Source organism: Phyllobates terribilis, unplaced genomic scaffold (genome assembly GCF_046119375.1).
Source record: "Phyllobates terribilis strain yellow unplaced genomic scaffold, ASM4611937v1 Scaffold_12__6_contigs__length_324123572, whole genome shotgun sequence".
Taxonomy (NCBI): Eukaryota; Metazoa; Chordata; class Amphibia; order Anura; family Dendrobatidae; genus Phyllobates; species Phyllobates terribilis.
In genome coordinates, this window is record NW_027362772.1 from 29,552,140 (window position 1) to 29,577,362 (window position 25,223).

The 25,223-nt window shown below is 47.9% G+C and overlaps 1 protein-coding gene across 1 annotated transcript in view; it reads right to left on the reverse strand.

Annotated features, from left to right (window-relative positions):
- Window positions 1-20,481, reverse strand: part of LOC141172979 (uncharacterized) — a 35,236-nt gene extending 14,755 nt beyond the window's left edge. The window contains exons 1-3 of the mRNA XM_073657591.1: window positions 20,433-20,481; window positions 17,064-17,183; window positions 15,687-15,833 (exon numbers count right to left, since the gene is read on the reverse strand). Coding sequence (XP_073513692.1) covers window positions 15,687-15,833; window positions 17,064-17,183; window positions 20,433-20,481 — 316 coding nt within the window. The remainder of the gene's footprint in view (window positions 1-15,686; window positions 15,834-17,063; window positions 17,184-20,432) is intronic.
- Between the last annotated feature and the right edge of the window lie 4,742 nt (window positions 20,482-25,223).

Sequence of the window (25,223 nt, forward strand, 5' to 3'; positions counted from 1 at the left end):
ACAAGACCGTTTTAATGCCCCTTGGAAGTATGGTGGAGGTCACAGTATCTTAACAAGATGATTTTAATGCCCCTTGGAAAAGTGGTGGAGGTCGCAGAAGATTAACTAGATGGTTTTAATGCTCCTTGGAAGAGACGTTGGGGTTGCAGTAGCTTAACCAGACAGTATTATTGCTCCTTGGACGAGACGTGGAGGTCGCAGTAGCTTAACAAGATGCTTTTAATGCCCTTTGGAAGAGACGTGGAGGTTGCAGTAGCTTACAAGACTGTTTTAATGCCCCTTGGAAGAGGCGTGGAGGTCGCAGTAGTTTAACAAGACGGTTTTAGTGCCCCTTGGAAGAGACGTGGAGGTCGCAGTAGCTTAACAAGACGGTTTTAATGCCCCTTGGAAGAGACATGGGGGTTGCAGTAGCTTAACAAGACTGTTTTAATGTCCCTTGGAAATGTGGTGGAGGTCTCAGTAGCTTAACAAGATGGTTTTAATGGCCCTTGGAAGAGACGTGGAGGTCGCAGTAGCTTAACAAGACGCTTTTAATGCCCTTTGGAAGAGACGTGGAGGTCGCAGTAGCTTAACAAGACGGTTTTAATGCCCATTCGAAGAGACGTGGAGTTCACAGTAGTTTAACAAGACTGTTTAAATGCCCCTTGGAAGAGACGTGGAGGTCACAGTAGCTTAAAAAGACGGTTTTAATGCCCCTTGGTAGTATGGTGGAGGTCGCAGTATCTTAACAAGATGATTTTAATGCCCCTTGGAAAAGTGGTGGAGTTCGTAGTAGCTTAACAAGACGCTTTTAATGCCCTTTGGAAGAGACGTGGAGGTCGCAGTAGCTTAACAAGACGCTTTTAATACCCCTTTGAAGAGACAGGGAGGTCGCAGTAGTTTAACAAGACAGTTTTAACGCCCCTTGGAAGAGACGTGGAGGTCGCAGTAGCTTAACTAGATGGTTTTAATGCCCCTTGGAAAAGTGGTGGAAGTCACAGTAGCTTAACAAGATGGTTTTAATGCCCCATGGAAGAGCCGTGGAGGTCGCAGTAGCTTAACAAGATGGTTTTAATGCCCCTTGAAAGAGACGTGGAGGTCACAGTAGCTTAACAAGATGGTTTTATTGCCCCTTGGAAGAATAGTGTAGGTCGCAGTAGCTTAACAAGACGGTTTTAATGTCCCTTGGAAATGTGGTGAAGGTCTCAGTAGCATAACAAGATGGTTTTAATGGCCCTTGGAAGAGACGTTGAGGTTGCAGTATCTAAACAAGATGATTTTAATGCCCCTTGGAAAAGTGGTGGAGGTTGCAGAAGCTTAACATGACGGTTTTAATGCCTCTTGTAAGAAACGTGGGGGTTGCAGGAGCTTAACAAGACGGTTTAAATGCCCCTTGGAAGAGACGTGGAGGTCGCAGTAGTTTAACAAGACGGTTTAAGTGCCCCTTGGAAGAGACGTGGAGGTCGGAGTAGCTTAACAAGACGGTTTTAATGCCCCTTGGAACAGACGTGGGGGTTGCAGTAGCTTAACAAGACTGTTTTAATGTCCCTTGGAAATGTGGTGGAGGTCTCAGTAGCTTAACAAGACGGTTTTAATGGCCCTTGGAAGAGACGTGGAGGTCGCAGTAGCATAACAAGACGCTTTTAATGCCCTTTGGAAGAGACGTGGAGGTCGCAGTAGCTTAACAAGACGGTATTAAAGCCCATTGGAAGAGACGTGGAGGTCGCAGTAGTTTAACAAGACTGTTTAAATGCCCCTTGGAAGAGACGTGGAGGTCGCAGTAGCTTAACAAGATGATTTAAATGCCCCTTGGAAAAGTGGTGGAGGTCGTAGTAGCTTAACAAGACGCTTTTAATGCCCCTTGGAAGAGACAGGGAGGTCGCAGTAGTTTAACAAGACAGTTTTAACGCCCCTTGGAAGAGACGTGAAGGTCGCAGTAGCCTAACTAGATGGTTTTAATGCCCCTTGGAAAAGTGGTGGAGATCGCAGTAGCTTAACAAGATGGTTTTAATGCCCCATGGAAGAGCCGTGGAGGTCGCAGTAGCTTAACAAGATGGTTTTAATGCCCCTTGAAAGAGACGTGGAGGTCACAGTAGCTTAACAAGACGGTTTTATTGCCCCTTGGAAGAATAGTGGAGGTCGCAGTAGCTTAACAAACGGTTTTAATGTCCCTTGGAAACGTGGTGAAGGTCGCAGTAGCATAACAAGATGGTTTTAATGGCCCTTGTAAGAGACGTGGAGGTCGCTGTATTTTAAGAAGACGCTTTTAATGACATTTGGAAGAGACGTGGATGTCGCAGTAGTATACAAGACGGTTTTAATGCCCCTTGGAAGAGACGTGGAGGTCGCAGTAGTTTAACAAGACTGTTTAAATGCCCCTTGGAAGAGACGTGGAGGTCGCAGTAGCTTAACAAGATGGTTTTAATGCCCCCTGGAAGTATGGTCGAGGTCGCAGTATCTTAACAAGATGATTTTAATGCCCCTTGGAAAAGTGGTGGAGGTCGCAGAAGCTTAACAAGACGGTTTTAAGGCCCCTTGGAAGAGACGTGGGGGTTTCAGTAGCTTAACAAGACGGTATTAATTCTCCTTGGAAGAGACGTGGAGGTCGCAGTAGCTTAACAAGATGCTTTTAATGCCCTTTGGAAGAGACGTGGAGGTTGCAGTATCTTAACAAGACGGTTTTAATGCCCCTTGGAAGAGACGTGGGGGTTGCAGTAGCTTAGCAAGATGGTTTTAATGCCCCTTGGAAGAGACGTGGAGGTCGCAGTAGCTTAACAAGACGCTTTTAATGCCCCTTGGAAGGGACGTGGAGTTCGCAGTAGCATAACAAGATGGTTTTTATGCCCTTTGGAAGAGACGTGGAGGTCGCAGTAGCTTAACAAGATGGTTTTTATGCCCCTTGGAAGAGACATAGACGTTGCAGTAGCTTAACAAGACTGTTTTAATGCCCCTTGGAAGAATGGTGAAGGTCGCAGTAGCTTAACAAGACAGTTTCAATGCCCCTTTGTAAAGTGTTGGAGGTCTCAGTAGCTTAATGATACGGTTTTAATGCCCCTTGGAAGAGACGTGGGGGTTGCAGTAGCTTAACAAGACTGTTTTAATGCCCCTTGGAAGAGACGTGGAGGTTGCAGTAGCTTAAATAGACGGTTTTAATGCTCCTTAGAAGAGCTGTGGAGTAGAGCGTAGTTTAACAAGACGGTTTTAATGCCCCTTGGAAGAGTGGTGGAGTTCGCAGTGTAATAAAAAGACAATATCAATGCACCGTGGAAGAGACGTGGAGGTCGCAGTAGCTTAAAAAGATGGTTTTAATGCCCCTTTGAAGAGACGTGGAGGTCGCAGTAGCTTTACAAGACGGTTTTAATGCCCCTTGGAAGTATGGTGGAGGTCGCAGTATCTTAACAAGATGATTTTAATGCCCCTTGGAAAAGTGGTGGAGGTCGCAGAAGCTTAACTAGATGGTTTTAATGCCCCTTGGAAGAGGAGTGGGGTTTGCAGTAGCTTAACCAGACAGTATTAATGCTCCTTGGACGAGACGTGGAGGTCGCAGTAGCTTAACAAGATGCTTTTAATGCCCTTTGGCAGAGACGTGGAGGTCGCAGTAGCTTATAAAGATGGTTTTAATGACCCTTGGAAGAGACAGGGAGGTCGCAGTAGTTTAACAAGACAGTTTTAATGCCCCTTGGAAGAGACATGGAGGTCGCAGTAGCTTAACTAGATGGTTTTAATGCCCCTTGGAAAAGTGGTGGAGGTCGCAGTAGCTTAACAAGATAGTTTTAATGCCCCTTGGAAGAGCCGTGGAGGTCGCAGTAGCTTAACAAGATGGTTTTAATGCCCCTTGGAAGAGACGTGGTGGTCACAGTAGCTTAACAAGAAGGTTTTATTGCCCCTTGGAAGAATAGTGGAGTGCGCAGTAGCTTAACAAGACTGTTTTAATGTCCCTTGGAAATGTGGTGGAGGTCGCAGTAGCTTAACAAGATGGTTTTATTGGCCCTTGGAAGAGACGTGGAGGTCGCTGCAGCTTAACAAGCCGCTTTTAATGACATTTGGAAGAGGCGTGGATGTCGCAGTAGCTTAACAAGACGGTTTTAAAGCCCCTTGGAAGAGACGTGGAGGTCGCAGTAGTTTAACAAGACTGTTTAAATGCCCCTTGGAAGAGACATCGAGGTCGCAGTAGCTTAACAAGACGGTTTTAATGCCCCTTGGAAGTATGGTGGAGGTCGAAGTATCTTAACAAGATGATTTTAATGCCCCTTGGAAAACTGGTGGAGGTCGCAGAAGCTTAACAAGACGGTTTTAATGCCCCTTGGAAGAGACGTGGGGGTTGCAGTAGCTTAATAAAACAGTATTAATGCTCCTTGAAAGAGACGTGGAGGTCGCAGTAGCTTAACAAGATGCTTTTAATGCCCTTTGGAAGAGATGTGGAGGTTGCAGTAGCATAACAAGACAGTTTTAATGCCCCTTGGAAGAGACGTGGAGGTCGCAGTAGTTTAACAAGACGGTTTTAGTGCCCCTTGGAACAGACGTGGAGGTTGCAGTAGCTTAACAAGACGGTTTTAATGCCCCTTATAAGAGACGTGGGGGTTGCAGTAGCTTAACAAGACGGTTTTAATGTCCCTTGGAAATGTGGTGGAGGTCTCAGTAGCTTAACAAGATGGTTTTAATGGCCCTTGGAAGAGACGGGGAGGTCGCAGTAGCTTAACAAGACGCTTTTAATGCCCTCTGGAAGGGACGTGGAGGTCGCAGTAGCTTAACAAGATGGTTTTAATGCCCCTTGGAAGAGACGTGGAGGTCGCAGTAGTTTAACAAGATTGTTTAAATGCCCCTTTGAAGAGACGTGGAGGTCACAGTAGCTTAACAAGACGGTTTTAATGCCCCTTGTAAGTATGGTGGAGGTCGCAGTATCTTAACAAGATGATTTTAATGCCCCATGAAAAAGTGGTGGAGGTCGTAGTAGCTTAACAAGACGGTTTTATTGCCCCTTGGAAGTGACGTGGAGGTTGCAGTAGCTTAACAAGACGGTTTTAATGCCCCTTGGTAGAGACGAGGAGGTTGCAGTAGCTTATCAAGACGGTTTTAATGCTCCTTGGTAGAGCTGTGGAATTCCGAGTCGTTGAACCAAACGGTTTTAATGCCCCTTGGAAGAGTGGTGGAGGTCGCAGTGGAATAAAAAGACAATATCAATGCGCCGTGGAAGAGACGTGTAGGTCACAGTATCTTAACAAGACGGTTTTAATGCCCCTTACAAGAGCCATGCAGTACAGCATCTTAAAATCATTATTCCCATTATTGGGGAGTGGGTCTCCCATAGTCTTTGCCTATGCCTTCCAAGCAAAAGCTGCCAAAAATTAGGACTGAGGAACTTGCAATGCTGGCAATCAAGAGCCATGCAGTAAAGCATCTTAAAAATATTATTCCCATTATTGGGGAGTGGGTCTCCCATAGTTTTTGCCTATGCCTTCCAAGAAAAAGCTGCCAAAAATTAGGAAGGAGGAACTTGCAAAGCTGGCAAACAAGAGCCATGCAGTAGAGCATCTTAAAAACATTATTCCCATTATTGGGGTGTGGGTCTCCCATAGTCTTTGCCTATGCCTTCCAAGCAAAAGCTGCCAAAAATTAGGACGGAGGAACTTGCAATGCCCCTTACAAGAGCCATGCAGTACAGCATCTTAAAAACATTATTCCCATTATTGAGGAGTGGGTCTCCCATAGTCTTTGCTTATGCCTTCCAAGCAAAAGCTGCCAAAAATTAGGACAGAGCAACATACAATGCCCCTTACAAGAGCCATGCAGTACAGCATATTACAAACATTATTCCCATTATTGGGGAGTGGGTCTCCCATAGTCATTGCTTATGTCTTCCAAGCAAAAGCTGCCAAAAATAAGGATGGAGGAACTTGCAATGCTGGCAACACGGACCATGGTCACCATGGTGGTATAGTGGTGGTGGAGGATAAGGCGAAGAGCATAAAACAGCTGAAATTAGGAAGCGTATACCCATGTGTGGGTGCGAAGCGGTGCATATGAATACATCTCCCAAAATAACACAGTGAATTTGACTTTATATTACTCTGCTGTCATTTGGTGGTGATGAGAAGTCTGGCCCAATCCAGCCCTTGTTCATTTTGATAAGGGTCAGCTTGTCAGCATTGTCAGTTGACAGGCAATTGCGCTTATCAGTTATAATTCCACCAGCGGCACTAAAACCACGCTCCGATAACACGCTAGCGGCAGGGCAGGCCAGGACCTCCAAGGCGTACAGAGCTAGTACATTCCAAGTATCAAGCTTGGATACCCAATAATTAAAAGGCACAGAGGTATCACAGAGGACTCTGGTACAGTCGGCAAGGTACTCCCTCACCATCTTTTGAAACTTTCCACTCCTTGTGAGAGTACCTCGTGCCTCAGGGACTGTCCGAAGGGAGGGTCTGAGAAAACTCTCCCAGAATGTTGACAGTGTTCCCCTGCCTCTGCTGGATTGGAGTTGCGTCTCTCTCGTCTGTACGTCTTGGTTGGGCAACGAACTGTGACCTCTGCCGCTAGAGTGTTCAGATGGGAATTTTTTTAACAGTTCTGCAGCAAGGGCCTTCTGGCACTGACCCATTTTTGTAGACCTCTCCACCTCAGGAATAAGAGAGTGAAAGGCAGTGTAACATAAAGTCAGCCATGCTTGTCAGACGGTAACCGGCAAGACTTCCGTGTCCTCACCAAGATGACGACTGACCATGCTCTCCTCCTCTTCCTCCTCCCCCCTGTCCTCATGCCACCCACGCTGAACCTACGGTATGACAGTTGTACAGGTACTACCGTCTACAGCGCATGATACCAGCTCCTGTTCTACCTCCTCCTCCTCCTCTAAATCATTGTCCCCCAATGCACGTTGGGATGAGATGATGTTGGACTGTGTGTAATCGCCCGCTACGGCTCTTGATCCATCTCAACATACTATGGCTGCAATGCCTCCTCTTTAATTCTTTGCAGAGAGCATTGCAAAAGACAGACAAGTGGGATGCTGACGCTAATGATGGCCACTCACCATCTTGTTGGTCTCCTCAAAGTTTGTCAGGATGGTACATATGTCAGACATCCAGGTCCACTCCTGAGGTCTTATGTGTGGAGTCTGACCTGAATATCGACGGCCTTGTTGCAGCTGGTACTCCACAACTGCTCTCGTCTGCTCACAAATCCTTTGCAACATGTGGAGGGTAGAGTTCCAACGTGTGGGGACATCACACACCAGTCGGTGTGACGGAAGCTGCAAACGCTGCTGCAACACAGCAAGGGCGGCAGAAGCTGTAGCCGACTTGCGAAAATGAGCTGACAGGCGGCGTACTTTGACAAGCAGATCTGGCAACTCGGGGTACGATTTAAGAAACCGCTGAACCACGAGGTTAAGCACATGAGCCAGGCATGGTACGTGTGGGATCTCGCCTCGCCTTAGAGCCGCCACCAGGTTACGGCCATTGTCACACATGACCATGCCTGGATGTAGGTTCAGCGGTCTCAGCCACAGATCTGCCTGCTCTTTCACAGCTGTCCACAACTCACAAGCAGTGTGAGGTTTATCACCTAAGCTTATGAGTTTCAGCAGAGCCTGTTGCCGCTTGGCTGAGGCAGTACTGCAGTGCTTCCAGCTTGTAACTGATGTGATGATATCTGAGATGGAGGCTGAACATGAGGAGGAGGATGATGCGCAGGAGCTGTACACTGTGGGGGCAACTCTGACTGACATAGGGCCCGCAATCCTATGAGTGGGGAGAATGTGTTCCGTCCCAACGTCCGACTGGGTCCCGGCTTCCACTATGTTTACCCAGTGTGCCGTCAGGGAGATGTACCGTCCCTGGCCACAAGCACTTGTCCACGTGTCCGTTGTCAGGTGGACTTTCCCAGTAACTGCGTTGCTGAGGGCACCGCAGATGTTTTGGGACACGTGCTTGTGTAGTGCGGGGATGGCACACCGGGCACAATAGTGTCGCATCGGGACCGAGTACCGAGGGACGGCCACCGCCATGAGGTTGCGGAAGGATTCCGTCTCCACCAGCCTAAAAGGCAGAATTTCCAACGCAAGCAGTCTTGAAATGTGCGAATTTAGGACTGTGGCTTGTGGGGCGTTGGCTCCGAATTTGCGCTTTCGTTCAAAGGTCTGAGAAATGGACAATTGAACGCTGCGGTGGGACGTGGATGTGGATGTTGATGCTGTTTCTTGAGAAACTGCCATAACAAGTGAAGACTGAGAGGAGGGGGCATCTTTGCATGCAGTATGGACAGGGGATTGCCTTGCACACAAAACAGGGGGTTCTCTTACATGTACAACAGTGGAAGAAGAAGTGGTGACACCCGCTGACACTGGTCGTGGACCCTGGGGTTCGTCCCACAAAGTCGGGTGCTTTGCTGACATGTGCCTGATCATGCTGGTGGTGGTCAGGCTGGTAGTTTTGTCACCCCTGCTGATGCTGGCCTGGCAGGTGGTACAAATGGCCTTTTTGGGGTTATCAGCAGAGTCTTTAAAAAAATTCCAGACTCTGGAAGACCGACCGGTTGTACTGGCAAAGTCCCTCGTGTTGGTGTTACAGGGAACGGTTGCCCGCCTTCAGTCTGCGGCCACCACACTACTTCTTCCTGCCTGTTGGGGTACTCTGCCTCCCTCCCCCTGTGTGATGCTGGCCTCTCTCTGCGCGTCCTCCTGCCAGGTTGGGTCAGTTACTATATCATCCAACACCTCGTCTTCCACTTCCGCACCCTGGTCCTCCTCCTGACTTTCTGGCAATTGTGTCTCATCATCGTCCACCACTTGTGACACTTTCCCACCGTCGCCTTCGTGTGACCGTGGCTGCTCAAATATTTGGGCATCGCTACATGGGATCTCCTCTTCCACCACTTCAAGCGGAGCAGGCAAGGGGCCAAAATATGGAAATGGAATAGTGAACAGCTCTTCAGAGTGTCCAAGTGTGGGATCAGTTGCTGTCTGACGACACTCGGCATGGTGGGAGGAAGGAGCATCAGGGTGAGGAGTATGTGACGCGCCCCTGGGCCTGTGTCGCGCTGCATTGCGCACGCGGGAGCTTACCCGGAGCCGGATCTGTTGAGGGTTGTAGTCTCGTGGCGGTGACCCGTCCGTGCCCAGGGTGTCAAACTAAGTGGCAGTCTATGGCAGTAGATGTTAACTTGGATGTCGACTACGCCACCCGTTGAGTGCGGCTTTGCAGCCGCCGCTGCAGAACAGTCCGCTGAGGCCGGTGGTATGGGTGCAGCGATGATGTTATAACCCCCAACGGGAGGGGTATGGCCTCAGGGCAGCAGGTGAAGATGATGGGGGTTGTGACGGTGCAGTAAGAAGAGTCAGAGTCAGGAGATGCAGTTTCAGGGTTTTTACTCACGGGTGTTCTCTCAGTCACTCTGGCCTTGAGTGACCACCCGAGCCGTGCTGCGTCCACCAGGTCCTGGACTCGGTCAACCCCCAGGCAGTTCCGGAGCGTGGTCCTGAGCTCCCTTCTCTCTCTCTGTCTCTGGCCATTCCCACCAGGGATCCACCTTTGGCCGGCTCCCTCGGGTCTCTTGGTGGTCAAACCTCCTCTGGGTTCCCTGACCCTATACTTGGTGTGCCTTTCTGGTGGATTTGGTGAGGGTCGTGGCAAATCTTGACCACGACCTCCGGTTCCTGGCTGAGGATAAGTGGCCTCCACCAGTTCGGGTTCCGGTACCCGTGTCCGCCAACCCTTCACCCTTTTTGGTCTGATTCTGGGTTCTTAGGGTTCCCTCTGGTCTTCCACTCTGGGCCTTTCTTTCTCCTCTCTCCTCTGCAGGCTTGGCTCTGGAGCTGGGCCCAGCCGGAGCCACAGCTCCCTGTCAGCCCTCCTGGCTGAACTCTTCCTAAAGACTCCCTCAGCTCTCTCTGTCCTAAGATGGTGCCCACCATATATACTCCCTCTATGTGTGAGCACAGGTGACCAGCACCCAATGAGCTCCTAGCTTTACCCAGAGTACTCCCCCTATCTGCCCCTACACTACTGGGATGTTCCACCCCCCTCCCACTCCAGCCAGGGACAGACGCTGTCGTACCTGCACATATACTTGGTGGGAGTACCGTAGTTCTGTCCCCCGGAAATGGGATGTATGTAGTGCATGCAGCCTACTGAGCTCAGTCCCACACTCCATCCTTACCCGGGAGTGGAATACCACACCTCTGGGTCGAGGTGCAATACCCCTGTAGCAGCCGAGTCCTCAGGGTGCTACATTCCCCCCTGGTAAATCACAGCACGTCCTCGGGCTGTAAAAGAATAAAATATCCAAAAACATACAATTTTTTTCAAAACATACAAGAACATATCAAACATTAAACATTATCAGATTTAAACAAGATAAACTTTTTCTTTCATATAAAACTCTTTCATAATAATGTTCTTTGAGTTACTGGCCACTGTGCGCTTGTGACCAGGTAGAAGTGCAACAGTCAGTTCAAGAACAACAGTTTCCTATAAAACCAGTAGGGGGCGCCTTAGAAAGCGCAACTATATACAAGGGGAGGTGGCCACTCTCAGTCCTCGGCCAGTGGGGAAAAGGAATGGCTGTTCACAGTCCTCAGCCTGTTAAGGGATAGGGGACTCACGGGTTTAAGTTCACACTTGTCCCAACGGGGAACATATTTAAATTAGCAGCAGTTCTTATACCCTTACGGATAACTATGTACAGTTCTTTTTTACCGTACTCTAATAACGGCGTCCTCCTGATGCTTCCTCCCTGTATTCTTCAGACCTGTCCGGGTCCTCTTGCTCCTCCTGACACCTCAGCTCTTCCTCCGTCAACCGGTGTACATGAAGGGCATAGGGTCCTTTGGCACATTGGTGCCGGGTAAAGGTGACCTCATCACCCAGGTATAGGTCACGACCTCTGTGTCCCTCCGGCAGGTGGGACTCAACATCCCTGCGGGTCACGAAGACGTCACCAGGGGTGCGGTGATCCCGGATGAAGCCCCAACCGTGCTGCAGTTGGAATTTAATTACAGTCCCGGTGGCACGGGGACCGTGGGCTGCACGGGGGTTCCGTCGGGTCCGGCTCTTCTGTTCTGCACTCCTCACTTGCAGCCGCTCCTCGCGGACCCGCCTCTCTCGTCGTTCCCGGTCGAAAACCTCTAATTGCTGCTGGCAGCACTCTGCTCGCTGGGCTGTGGCCGCCCGGGTCTCTTGAGTGAACCCGATGAGGTCTCCTCCAGTGGGGTCCCACGCAAACTGCGCTTCCTCCAGCGAGAGTGGGGTGATCTTGGCGGGCGCCGGAGCCGGGATCAGGGGCTCATCCAGGGGTCTTTCTTTCCGGAGTCGGGGATGGTAGTACTCCGGTGACCACTCAAAGGGCTGCCCATCCGGGCAAATATGCTGGGCTAACAAGTCTTCACCCAGGTGTGGCACTGTGGAGGTTGAGGGCGCGGTGGTGGTAGCGGCGCCCGGGTTCACCAGGCCTTGCGACCAGGCCTGGGGCACCCTGAAGGTGAAGGGCACCGTGAAGACGGCGGCGCCCGGGTGTACTTGACTTTGCGACCAGGCCGGTGGCTCGGTAGAGGGCGCTGTTGGTACTGCGGCGCCCGGGGGTACTCGGCCCTGCGACCAGGCCGGTGGCGTCTCCTGCTTGGCCGCGCTCAGGGTTGAGGCGCGTGACGTCACAAGAGGCGTGGCCGCGGCTCCTGCTTGAGGCCTAGTCTGGAACGGTAGCGGTGCGGCAACGGGCACGATCGGTGGGATTTCGGGCTCTGCGACGGGGAGCGGGGGTAGGCTTACGGTGGCTGGGCTTGGGGTAGTGACATCCCCTTTACTTGCCTCCGTCTCTTCAGCTCCCTCTGCGGCGTCGTCTCCGGCCTCCATCCCTTCTGCATCCTCTTCAGGGGCAGGCGTGCTCCTCGTTGCGGGTGGTGTGCTTCGCTGGCGGGTTCCAGCCTGCTGGGCCATCTCCCTGCTCCACTCCGTCAGCGTTTCTCGCTGCACCTGGGCCATCCTCCGTGCGAGGCCCTCCAGCGCGGTCTGTGCACGCTCCCGGTCTCGGGGGAGCTGTGCCAGGATCTCCACCAGGTCTTGTGGAGTGGTAGCTTGCAACAGGCTCCTGACCACAGGGTCGGTGCTGCCTGACTCTCCCTCCATCTCCGGGTACGGCTTCTCCAGACTCCTCCAGGCTGCACCCATCTTCTCTGTTTTGTTCTGTATCCGCCCCCATTGAGGGCGGTCCTGGGGCAACTTGGTGATTGTCAGTTCCAGGGGCAGACCCCCCACGCTGATGGACATCTCAATCATTGCAGTCTCTGCTGGTGGGGGCGGTCTTCGTTTTTGGCGCCCTTCTTGGTCCTGGCCCACGATGGGAGGTGGCCTCTTGCCACCCTCTGGCACGCCCATAATGGCGTCCGCTCTGCCAGGGCGGGAAATCTTCCCAGATGGCGGGAATCGTCTCCCAGTGGCGGGAAACTCTGTGGATGGCGGGAAAAGACTGCAGATGGCGGGCAACCGGCGGGAAACGACTCGTGATGGCGTCCGATGGCGGGGACCCTCTGGAATTGGCGGGAGACTTCTTTTTACGGTAAATATGAACTTTTCTTCAGGCACGCAGTACCCGGTGGTTGCGGGCACGTTATCCTGCCGACTACGCCAAAGTTGACGCGCCCCTGGGCCTGTGTCGCGCTGCGTTGCGCACGCGGGAGCTTACCCGGAGCCGGATCTGTTGAGGGTTGTAGTCTCGTGGCGGTGACCCGGTCCGTGCCCAGGGTGTCAAACTAAGTGGCAGTCTATGGCAGTAGATGTTAACTTGGATGTCGACTACGCCACCCGTTGAGTGCGGCTTTGCAGCCGCCGCTGCAGAACAGTCCGCTGAGGCCGGTGGTATGGGTGCGGCGATGATGTTATAACCCCCAACGGGAGGGGTATGGCCTCAGGGCAGCAGGTGAAGATGATGGGGGTTGTGACGGTGCAGTAAGAAGAGTCAGAGTCAGGAGATGCAGTTTCAGGGTTTTTACTCACGGGTGTTCTCTCAGTCACTCTGGCCTTGAGTGACCACCCGAGCCGTGCTGCGTCCACCAGGTCCTGGACTCGGCCAACCCCCAGGCAGTTCCGGAGCGTGGTCCTGAGCTCCCTTCTCTCTCTCTGTCTCTGGCCGTTCCCACCAGGGATCCACCTTTGGCCGGCTCCCTCGGGTCTCTTGGTGGTCAAACCTCCTCTGGGTTCCCTGACCCTATACTTGGTGTGCCTTTCTGGTGGATTTGGTGAGGGTCGTGGCAAATCTTGACCACGACCTCCGGTTCCTGGCTGAGGATAAGTGGCCTCCACCAGTTCGGGTTCCGGTACCCGTGTCCGCCAACCCTTCACCCTTTTTGGTCTGATTCTGGGTTCTTAGGGTTCCCTCTGGTCTTCCACTCTGGGCCTTTCTTTCTTCTCTCTCCTCTGCAGGCTTGGCTCTGGAGCTGGGCCCAGCCGGAGCCACAGCTCCCTGTCAGCCCTCCTGGCTGAACTCTTCCTAAAGACTCCCTCAGCTCTCTCTGTCCTAAGATGGTGCCCACCATATATACTCCCTCTATGTGTGAGCCCAGGTGACCAGCACCCAATGAGCTCCTAGCTTTACCCAGAGTACTCCCCCTATCTGCCCCTACACTACTGGGATGTTCCACCCCCCTCCCACTCCAGCCAGGGACAGACGCTGTCGTACCTGCACATATACTTGGTGGGAGTACCGTAGTTCTGTCCCCCGGAAATGGGATGTATGTAGTGCATGCAGCCTACTGAGCTCAGTCCCACACTCCATCCTTACCCGGGAGTGGAATACCACACCTCTGGTTCGAGGTGCAATACCCCTGTAGCAGCCGAGTCCTCAGGGTGCTACATATGCGGTCGAGACTCACGGCTACTAAGACTTGACCGTGTGGAAGACAGAACGGAGTTGGTGGTGCCCAGGTAACTGGAAGTATTATCTGCTACCCAATTAATAACCTGTTCACACTGATCAGTTTGCAATACTGTTGTTGTTCTGTGCTTCCCTAGTAATTCGGTCAAGAAGTGGGAGCGAGAAGATGTGGCTGTTGGTTGTGGCACATTTTCACCTTGGTCACGGCCCCGTCCTCTGCATGCACCATCACCAGAACGTCCAGTTCCACGTCCCTTGCCACGTTCCTTGCCCATTGTAAATGTAGTAAAATAGCTTACACTTGCACTATCAATGGAAAAAGGGTACTAAAAAGATTAGAACCGTGGAAGAGGAAAACCACAGTTCTAGTTCTCTGGCCTACACCAGAATCTTTTAAATAGATATATTTCTGTCTGAACAGACAGGGAGACACTATTACTGTTTTTTTTTATGTAAAACAGGCCAAAAGCTGGATAATACAGAGGTTTGAACTGTGAAACTGCAAAACCACAGTTATAGTTATGTAGCGTACACCAGAATCTTTTAAGCAGATATATTTGTGTCTGAACAGTCACAGACACACTTTTTTTTTTTTTGGGGGGTGGACACCAAAAGGTTAATAAGATGGGTATTTGTACAGTGTGAAGGAGGAAAAAAAAAAAAAAGAGGATTTAGATGAAAAAAAAGGTGACCTGGAGCTAAGTCTAGCAAATTCAGCAGCAGAAGCACACAGGACTGTAATGCAGCGCTTGCTGGTATAACCACTGCGTCTCCTATACAGCCTGCCTGCCTGCCTGCCTGATATCTGGGATGGATATTAGTCCTGAGAAGTACTGTTTCTTTGATTTGGCAGGCTTTAGAGACCCTACACTAAATATTTTGCAGTATATATCTCTCCCTAAATCAGCAGCACTGACCCTACACTGTCTCATCCCAGCCTTCTGTGTCCAAGATGGCGGCGCCCGGTTTTAAAGACTCAAGGTGACGCTGTGCGACCAGCCAATCAATGTAATGCCCCCAACCAACATGGCTGTGGCATTACAGTGATTGGCTGGCAATCCCTGCATGTTCATTGGCTCTGTAAAGAGCGCCAAACATGCAGGGCAGAGACCCGAGCTCCCGCCCGAGTAACCCGAAAATGCTCGGTGCTCGCCGAACATCCCGAGTAGCGTGGTACTCGGGCGAGTACCGAGCAGTGTCAAGCATGCTCACTCAACACTAGTGATAACACAAAGTTAAACGTTCTCTCTACTATCAGACAATTTGATCTCATTCGATAGATAATAGGATAAAAACAATCTGCAAATTGCTTGATTCTACAACAACAGTGTCTTAACCTTGAAAAATTTCTCCTAAATGACGGCCACTAAGTATCTCTCTTCTGTCTACATTGCTGACCACTGCCTGGTGTCAAGTGCAATATGCCTCTGAAGATGTCATCATGGTTACAGGATTTGTGGGGTGGGTCATTGTTTGTCTAGAGAAATTATTGTAAATGGACAGTGGTAAGAGCAATACATGATGGGAAATAAGGAACAGGAAGTTCCTGCACCAATATTTCTGTCAGAATGCTGAAAAAGAGGAATCACCTACTCAGTAATGGTGGTTGGCCATTTACAGAGCCTGAGAATATATTTAATTGGTATGTGCACCAAAATGAGTTTTAACTTTTTGTTGAGGATGAGCAGGGCTTTTTTTGCTACTGGATTTCTGAGAAGGGCAAAGAATGCTCCAAGTCCTGGTATAAGAATAAAGTATAGTATCAGTTCTCTGTTGTATTTCTTTGCTCTGATTGTGGAGCTTAAAATGAGCAACTTACATGCCCCCCTTTGTTTACTTACCAACGGGCATTTCTGAAGAACACAAGTCTTTGAAGCAACAGGTGGTGGCGATTCTCTCTGTGGTTAAGTAGTAGGAAAATGTTCCATACACACTGCATTCACTTTGTGGAGCGCAGAGTCTTTTAAAATGCTGGGAAATTACTCCATCTAAAAAAAATGTAGAAACACTCAAAAGTAAACTCATCAAAGTTTTGAATTTGATGATATCACAAGGTAAAGAAAAGAAATATCCACTGCGCTCCGAGGCAACATGTTTCAGACCTACATGATCCTTTGTCAAGCCAAAGCTTGACTTGACAAAGGACCATGTAGGTCTGAAACATGTTGCCTGGGAGCGCAGTGGATATTTCTTTTCTGACTTTTTAATTTTTATGCTGTTGTGTTCAACAATTTTTTTTGCTTTTTATATTACTGAATTAATAAAGCAATTCTTATAAGACGATGTGAGTGCCAGCTATCGTTTGGACTGTTAGTATTATTAAGAGTTGGACTGATGAAGGTTAGAGGACGCACTTCTACTCTACTATCGATTACATTGCAATTAAAGGACAGAGCTTGGAATCTGTGCCGAAGGGAACTACATGGGAGAAACTGGTTCTTGAAAGACGCGATGCGAAGCCCAGGAAATGGGAATGACTTGTGTCATGTAAAAGCTGAGAAGAATAAGGTGCAGATAACTGATGAGAACCAAGAGAAGGAAAAGAGCAAGACATAGCAGATATCGGGCTGGAGCAATTATTGACAGCTTTATGGTCCATGCATAGTGTAGTCCAAAGCTGTGTAGTTTGGATGCTGGTTGCATCTTCTACAGATCAGTCAGGTCCTGGAGGAACAGTGACCATGCAGTGTGAGAAACATATGTTTGCCTAAGAGACCATAAAGAAGAGGGGCACCTGTTGTACCAACTGTACAGTGTCTTGAAATACACTTAGTATTCTCATACATTGCTTGGCTCACTGTTGGCTCAGGTGAAAAATATGGGGGAATATATTATATGGCTTTATAATGACATTCTGGAGAACCGGAGAAGGTGCAAATCCACCATAGAGATCCGCATGGATAAAAATAGAAAACATGCTATTTTTTATAGTACGAATGGTGCTGTACCTTGATTTTAATAAGCTGAAATTAAAAAAATATATAAGGTTTTTATCCACATGCTGAATTTATGCCTAGATGCCATTCGCTTCACTTGCGAGACTCTAGTTTCCAGACACGAACCCCAAGATTCCCCAAGAGTGATGCCTTGACTATTTCGCTTTAACTCAATTGGAGAACCAATCGAGGCTACCTTATGATGTCTAGGACTCTTGAAAATCTTCATTAACAAACATGATACAATTTATTTTGCAACAGAATAAAAATGCCGTAACTCACCTTTCATAGTGATCGTAGACTGAGATGCGCACACTTGGCCATCGAGGCAGCTCTCAGAGTTCGTGCTTGAACAGGAACCTGTGGAGTCTGTGCTACAAGTTATACACTGTAAGCAATTACCTGAGTAGAGCAAAAAGAAATTGCATGACCATAAAAATTGTTTCTTTGTTGGAACCCACAAATTTTGGCAGGAATCGCCAACGATTGAACATCTGTAGCAGTTATATAAACCCTGATGGGGTTTGAGGGTAACACATTGGTATAATTATCTAATATATTTCTAGCATATCTAAATTATATCCCATAAATCGAACACCTATCTGGAGAACGATGGTCACCTTCTCGGTTCACATTTCTGTAAGGGTTAATTTCTGTGTGCATGTCACATCCAAACAATTATTCGTTTCTTACTGGAGTGTCAGGAGATACTATGCCAAATCTGCTGATATGTGGAGAGCCCAGAGATGACAACATAGTTCTCCATGATAAAGTTCTTTAGTTGAGCAAAACAATTTGTAGGACCATGGTCTAGTGGCAAACTTCCTGCTACCTACTACTTCACTGGTGCCTCTTATGATCACTAGGTGGCCAGGCCATCATATATATATTGCTCCACAATGTAATGATGTGGCAGCAGTCTACTAGTCAGAAGAGGCACCAGAGATGTCATAGGTAGTAGGAAGTTCACAGTGCTCTGGTTCGGCATCTTTGGATTGTCAACATAGTTGCTTTACCAGGGTCCAGTACTTACCCAATTTTGCTTCCTAGTATGCGCCACTTGTCTTTTCTCAAAATCACCAGACAAACAAGCATGGTTGGAACTGTACAGAATAACATTTTCGACCATATATGACCCTTAGGCTGCAGGATGTGCATTTTTGGTTTATCGTGACCACCATTAATGAAGAGAACCGAAATTAAATCATTGACCCTTACTCCATTGTTTTTCTTTTGACCAATTCAGTTGTATTGGTGGATGTCTTTATTCTTGACTCAGCTATTTTCATAGTCTCCTACTGTTAGTCCAACCATTGATGGCTGGCTTAGGCTTAGAGAACCATGAGGACATACTATCAAGAAGTTATCAAACAATGCAAATTGCTCAACACAACAAATACAACAAATGATTTCTCTAAATGCAATAAAAAATTGACACTTTTACTGACTGCTTAAATCTCAGAATTATTCACCACTTCATGACTAGTGTCTTTAGTACTTGGTAAAGCCTCTTTGGCTGTTATAACCTGCAGAAAATGCTGATATGTAGCCAGACACCAGCTCAGCTTCTGGTAGTGTTCCTCAGAGATTTTAGTAGTTAACTAATATTCTTGGGTTTGCATATTGTGTCCACCTTCTTCAAATCCCACCAAAGACTTTTTATGGAGTTTAAATCAGACGACTGTGATGTCTATTCCAGAATTTTCCAAGCCTTTTTTCTGAAACCAAAATTTGGTTGACTTTGAAGTATGCTTGGAATCATTGTCCTGTTGGAAATTCCAATAATGCCTAAGCTTCAGCTTCTTCACAGAAGGCATGACTTTTACTTCTAGGATATTCTGATACTTGAATCCATCTTATTATACATGTATTGCAGGTTCCCAGTGCCAGAAGACACAAAGCAACTCCAGGGTACCAGTGTAGATAGATACAGTTATATGAAAAAGTTTGGGCACCCCTATTAATCTTAAGCTTAATGTTTTATAAAAATTGGTGTTTTTGCAACAGCTATTTCAGTTTGATATATGTAATAACTGTTGGACACAGTAATGTTTCTGCCTTGAAATTAGGTTTATTGTACTAACAGAAAATGTGCAATCTGCATTCAAACAAAATTTGACAGGTGCATAAGTATGGGCACCCTTATCATTTTCTTGTTTTAAATACTCCTACCTACTTTTTACTGACTTACCTAAGCACTTTTTTGGTTTTGTAACCTCATTGAGCTTTGAACTTCATAGCCAGGTGTATGAATCATGAGGAAAGCTACTTAAAGTGGCCACTTGCAAGTTGGTCTCCTGTTTGAATCTCCTCTGAAGGGTGGCATCATGGGCTCCTCAAAACAACTGTCAAATGATCTGAAAACAAAGATTATTCAACATAGTTGTTCAGGGGAAGGATACAAAAATCTGTCTCAGAGATTTAACCTGTCAGTTTCCACTGTGAGGAACATAATAAGGAAATGGAAGAACACAGGGACAGTTCTTGTTAAGTCCAGAAGTGGCAGGCCAAGAAAAATATCAGAAAGGCAGAGAAGAAGAATGGTGAGATCAGTCAAGGACAATCCTCAGACCACCTCCAGAGAGCTGCAGCATCAACTTGCTGCAGATGGTGTCACTGTGCATCGGTCAACTATACAACGCACTTTGCACAAGGAGAAGCTGTATGGGAGAGTGATACAAAAGAAGCCGTTTCTGCAAGCACGCCACAAACAGAGTCGGCTGAGGTATGCAAAAGCACATTTGGAGAAGCCAATTTCTTTTTGGAAGAAGGTCCTGTGGACTGATGAAGCCAAGATTGAGTTGTTTGGTCATACAAAAAGGCGTTATGCATGGCTGCAAAAAACACAGCATTCCAAGAAAAACACTTGCTACCCACAGTAAAATTTGGTGGAGGTTCCATCATGCTTTGGGGCTGTGTGGCCAATGCCGGCACCGGGAATCTTGTTAAAGTTGAGGGACGCATGGATTCCACTCAGTATCAGCAGATTCTTGACAATAATGTTCAAGAATCAGTGATAAAGTTGAAGTTACGCAGGGGATGGATCTTTCAGCAAGACAATGATCAAAAACACCGGTCCAAATCTACTCAGGCATTCATGCAGAGGAACAATTACAATGTTCTGGAATGGCCATCCCAGTCCCCAGACCTGAATATCATTGAACATCTGTGGGATCATTTGAAGAGGGCTGTCCATGCTCGGCGACCATCAAACTTAACTGAACTGGAATTGTTTTGTAAAGAGGAATGGTCAAAAATACCTTCATCCAGGATCCAGGAAATCATTAAAAGCTACAGGAAGCGACTAGAGGCTGTTATTTTTGCAAAAGGAGGTTCTACTAAATATTAATGTCACTTTTCTGGTGAGGTGCCCAAACTTATGCACCTGTCAAATTTTGTTTGAATGCAGATTGCACATTTTCTGTTAGTACAATAAACCTCATTTCAAGGCAGAAACATTACTGTGTCCAACAGTTATTACATATACCAAACTGAAATAGCTGCTGCAAAAACACCAATTTTTATAAAACATTAAGCTTAAGATTAATAGGGGTGCCCAAACTTTTTCATATAACTGTAGATAATAAAAAAGTATACATATACTGTATTTGTTAAATATTACAATTATCTACTTTTATAATGGTTTCTTACCTATTGTTGCAAATGCTGAAAGAAAGCACAAGAAGCCCCAGAGATACATTGTTGCAGACAGATCTCACGGAATGCTGCCAATTTCGTCCACTGCTACAGAAAAAAAGGGACACTGAGTATTTTTGGGATCTGATGTAAATTGAATTGAATTTCTCATATGAGAATGGTTATTACAAATCCTATATTTATAGTACACCCGCAATTACTGAGATAATTACTTTTATTACAACTGTTACTTCTACTACTGGGGGCTAAGTTTGGTCCTAGGTGCTGAGGATGGACAAACTTTGCAGTCATCCAGAGAAAACGTCTTGGTAGTCTGGGCCAGAGGGAGACGAAAATGAGAGAGATCATCTACAAACAGAGAATATTTCACCTGGAAGACCCCATATGCTTGTGTGATCAGTGCTGTGTCTCTATCTGACCACAATGTGATCACTGTGTTATTAAATTATCACATTATAGTATGACGGCACTATTTAGGCAGAATATGGTAGCATTATTTCACTTTATATATTATTTTTTATTAAGTCTCGATTAGAGATGAGGGGTGTTCGACTCGAACTGTTCGCCAATCTCAAATTCAAGATGTTTCAGGCGGTGTTTGAGTCGTTCGACGAACTCGAACGATTTGCAAAAAATGTGACTGTTCGAGGTTATGTTCGATAACTGTTCGTGCACCAAAAGCGTAACTGGATCGTTTCACAGTAATACTGTTAATCAATGTTGATAGACAGTTTCAGTGTAGAGTGGGCGGGGGGAGGGGCAGGGGATGGATCTCTGCAGAAATAATGCCGATCTCCATTTTTTTTTCTTTCCCGCATTTACAGTGGGGCAGTGCAGACTGTCAGCCGATCAGCAGCGCACATACGCAGCAAAGTGCTTTTTTTTCACACAAGCAAGGGCATGTGTCATTGGCAGTGTATGTCACATGTCCTTGCCCTATAAGACCCAGCCATTTTCCCCGTCGCCACCATTTTCTCACTGCTGCAGCTGAGTGTTAGACGGCACCGCTGCTGCTGTGGGCGCTATACAGTATATCTGTGTGAATTGCGAGCAAATTTCCAGTTACATAGAGAGATAGGTTTAAGTAGTAGGGACTAGTTCTAATTGCAGCCCTTTTGAGGGCTAGGTTACAGCAGTTCATAGCACTTTTTGCCAGGCAGGTCTGTGCCAGTGCTGTGCAAGTGTTTTCACAGCATTTGGCGAAATGTAGCTCAGCCAATCCTTTTGGGCCTGTAGCCGTGTCTGATAGCCATTGGAGTAGCCTATCTGTGTTGCAAGCTACACCACCTGTGTATCTAATACCAATTTTTTACTACATCAAAGCCAGCCAATCATTTTGGGCCTGTAGCAGTGTCTGGTAGTCAGTGAAGTAGCCCATCTGAAGCAAGCTACACCACCTGTGTATCTAATAACAATTTTTTACTGCTTCTAACCCAGTAAATCTTTTTGGGCATAGTAGCAGTGTCTCGTAGTCAGCGGAGTAGCCCACCTGTGAAGGAAGCTACACCGCCTGTGTATCTAATTCTAATTTTTTACTGCATCTAACCTAGAAAATCTTTTGGGGCCTAGAAGCAGTGTTTGGTAGTCAGCAGAGTAGCCCACCTTTGAAGGAAGCTACACCGCCTGTGTATCTAATTCTAATTTTTTACTGCATCTAACCCAGGAAATCATTTTTGGGCCTAGTAGCAGTGTCTGGTAGTCAGTGGAGTAGCCCACCTGTGAAGGAAGCTACACCGCCTGTGTATCTAATTCTAATTTTTTACTGCATCTAACCCAGGAAATCTTTTTGGGCCTAGTAGCAGTGTCTCATAGTCAGCAGAGTAGGCCATCTGTGAAGGAAGCTACACCGCCTGTGTATCTAATTCTAATTTTTTCTGCATCTAACCCAGGAAATCCTTTTGGGCTAGTAGCAGTGTCTGTTATTCAGCGGAGTAGCCCACCTGTGAAGGAAGCTACACCGCCTGTTTATCTAATACTAATTTTTTACTGCATCTAACCCAGGAAATCCTTTTGGGCCTAGTAGCAGTGTCTCGTAGTCATTGGAGTAGCCCAGCAAGCTACACCACCTGTGTATCTAATAAAATTTTTTACTGCATCTAAGCCAGCCAATCTTTTTGGACTAGTACCACAGTTTGGCCACTCAGCTCTGCTCTGTTTCCATCCATCGTTTTTTGTGCAAACAACTACAGAGTTGCCAATTAGTTAACCACCAAAATGTGTGACAAAAGGCCTGCTGCTGATGGAAAGGGGAATAGGCGTGTTGGAAAGGGAAAAAAAGGTTGTGTCTGTGGGGTAGGTGGTAAAGCAACAGTAACATCTGCAGAAGAAAGACCATCTTCCAGCCAAACTAAGATGTCTACTTCTTTTTGTGGACAATGTGATATGATCCCTTTCTTACGGACACGTCCATCGCTACAAATTCCAGATGAGGCACAAAAACAGCAGGTGCTTCAACGGATATCAAGTGCTCCGTCAAGTGGGATCTCCTCCACCTCATCTTCAACATCACAAATACTCCAGTCCTCAGAGGTGTCACCTCAATCGCACTTGCTTCCTCACACCTCCCAAGTCTCCAGCTGCCTGTCTGAGTATGGGGTTACACAGATGGTTGAGTCTGCAGAGCTGTTTACTCATACTATCACCTGGGAATCAGAGGTCTGCTACAGAGCTTCTGTGAATCCAGATGAGGAAATGATCTGCACTGATGCCCAGAATGTTTATGAGTCAGATCCAGGCCCAGATGAAGAAGGTTCTGAGCATATTGTAGACCATCGCTCAAAAACTGTAACTCCTGTTGGTGGAGACAATGAGGAAGACGATGATGAGACTCAGATACCTGATTGGAGCAACAACTTGACTTTTCGGTCAGGGTAGGAAGAGGTTGGCTCTGAGGACGACGGGTGTGAGAACACACAGGGTGATGATGACGAGGTTGGAGATCCCACTTACTGTCAACCCACAGTCAGCCAGTCGATGAAGTCAGCAGAGGAGGTGGAGGAGGATGCTAGTGACGATGAGGTTCGGTTGCGCCTTCCTGGACAGAGACGGAGTACTGGAAGCACGTTAACAACTGCATCCTCAACCACAACTCTGCCTCTGACCACAATTGTGGTGGCTCTTCAGGTCACATGGGCTCTAAGCCTTGCATAGCCTGGGCATTTTTTGAGATCGCAAAGGATGACCCAACTCATGTTATCTTTAACATTTGTCACCAAAAGCTAAGTAGAGGCCAAAAAATCCATAGTTTGAGTACTTCATGCATGAACCGTCACATGGATATGAAGCATAAGTTGCAGTGGGAAGCTCACTGTGCTGCAATGCGGCCTAGCGGGCCGGGCCAACCACCATCTGCCCCATCTTGTGCATCCGCGGCCTCTTCATCCTCTGTGACTGGGGGGACAGCAGTCACACATGTTTTTAGATTCAGACCTGCAACCGCTTTACCCGCAACAGCCAGTGTGATTGGCAGGTCGTCAGTTCATTTGGAAGTGGAAACACCTGCTGTTGTTGAGCGCTCTCCGACATCGAGAGCACCACCTTTGGATCAAGGCAACATAACATGTCCGCCTGCATCTTCCTCACAGACCGGCACTTTGCCGGGGACACCCTACTCAACCCCGTCTAAGCACAACAGTCAGCCCTCGGTCCCTCAGATGTGGACAAGTAAAAGACCATTTCCTCCTAGCCATGGCAAAGCTAAGAGGTTGAATTTCACCATCTGCAAGCTGTTGGCTACAGAAATGCTGCCATTCTGCCTGGTGGACACAGAGGATTTTCGAGACCTTATGTCCGTCACAGTGCCCCAGTATCAGATGCCCAGTCACCACTACTTCTCAAAGAAAGCTGTGCCTGCGCTACACCAGCATTTCGCACACAACATCACTGCTTCCTTGAGAAACTCTGTGTGTGACGGTGCATTTCACCACAGACACTTGGACGAGTAGGCATGGACAGGGGCGTTACTTGTCGCTGACTGGGCACTGGGTAACTATGGTGACAGCAGAACAAGGGGCTGCTGTCCAAGTCTTGCCGTTCCCACGAGTTGTGCGTCAATCCTCTTTATCTCAAAGTTCCTCCACTGCTTCTGCCTCCTCAACCTTCTCTCGGTCCTCCACCTGCACCCAAAGCCTGTCTGGTAATGCCACCCGCGTTCTAACTGCGCAGAAGTAATCCTGAATACCTCCTTACTATGCTGGCAGCAGGGCTCAACGGCATCAGGTGGTGTTTACTTTGAAATGTCTGGGAAATGTGAGTCACACAGCTGAGGAATTGTGGTCAGCTCTGGAGACCGAGTTTCATGAATGGTTGTTTCCACTGAACCTGCAGCCTGGTAAGGCCATGTGCGACAATGCTACAAACCTGGGTGCGCCCCTCCGCCGGGGCAATGTCACACACGTGCCTTGTATGGCTCACGTGTTGAACCTGGTTATCCAGCAATTTTTAGCCCACTATCCCGGACTAGATGGCCTTCTGCAGAGGGCACGGTCACTGTGTGCTCACTTCCGCCATTCTCATCCCGCAGCTCAGCGACTTACATCTCTACAGAAGTCATTGGGCCTGCCAGTTCACCGGCTGAAATGCGATGTGCCGACACGATGGAATTCAACTCTGCACATGTTGCAGCAACTGTGGCAGCACCGACGAGCCCTGGTGCAATACGTTCTGACGTATAGCATGGGCCAACGAGATCCAGAGGTGGGGAAAATCACGCTGCAGGAGTGGTCTCAGATCAGGGACCTATGCACCCTTCTGCACAGTTTTGAAATGGCGACGAAGATGTTTAGT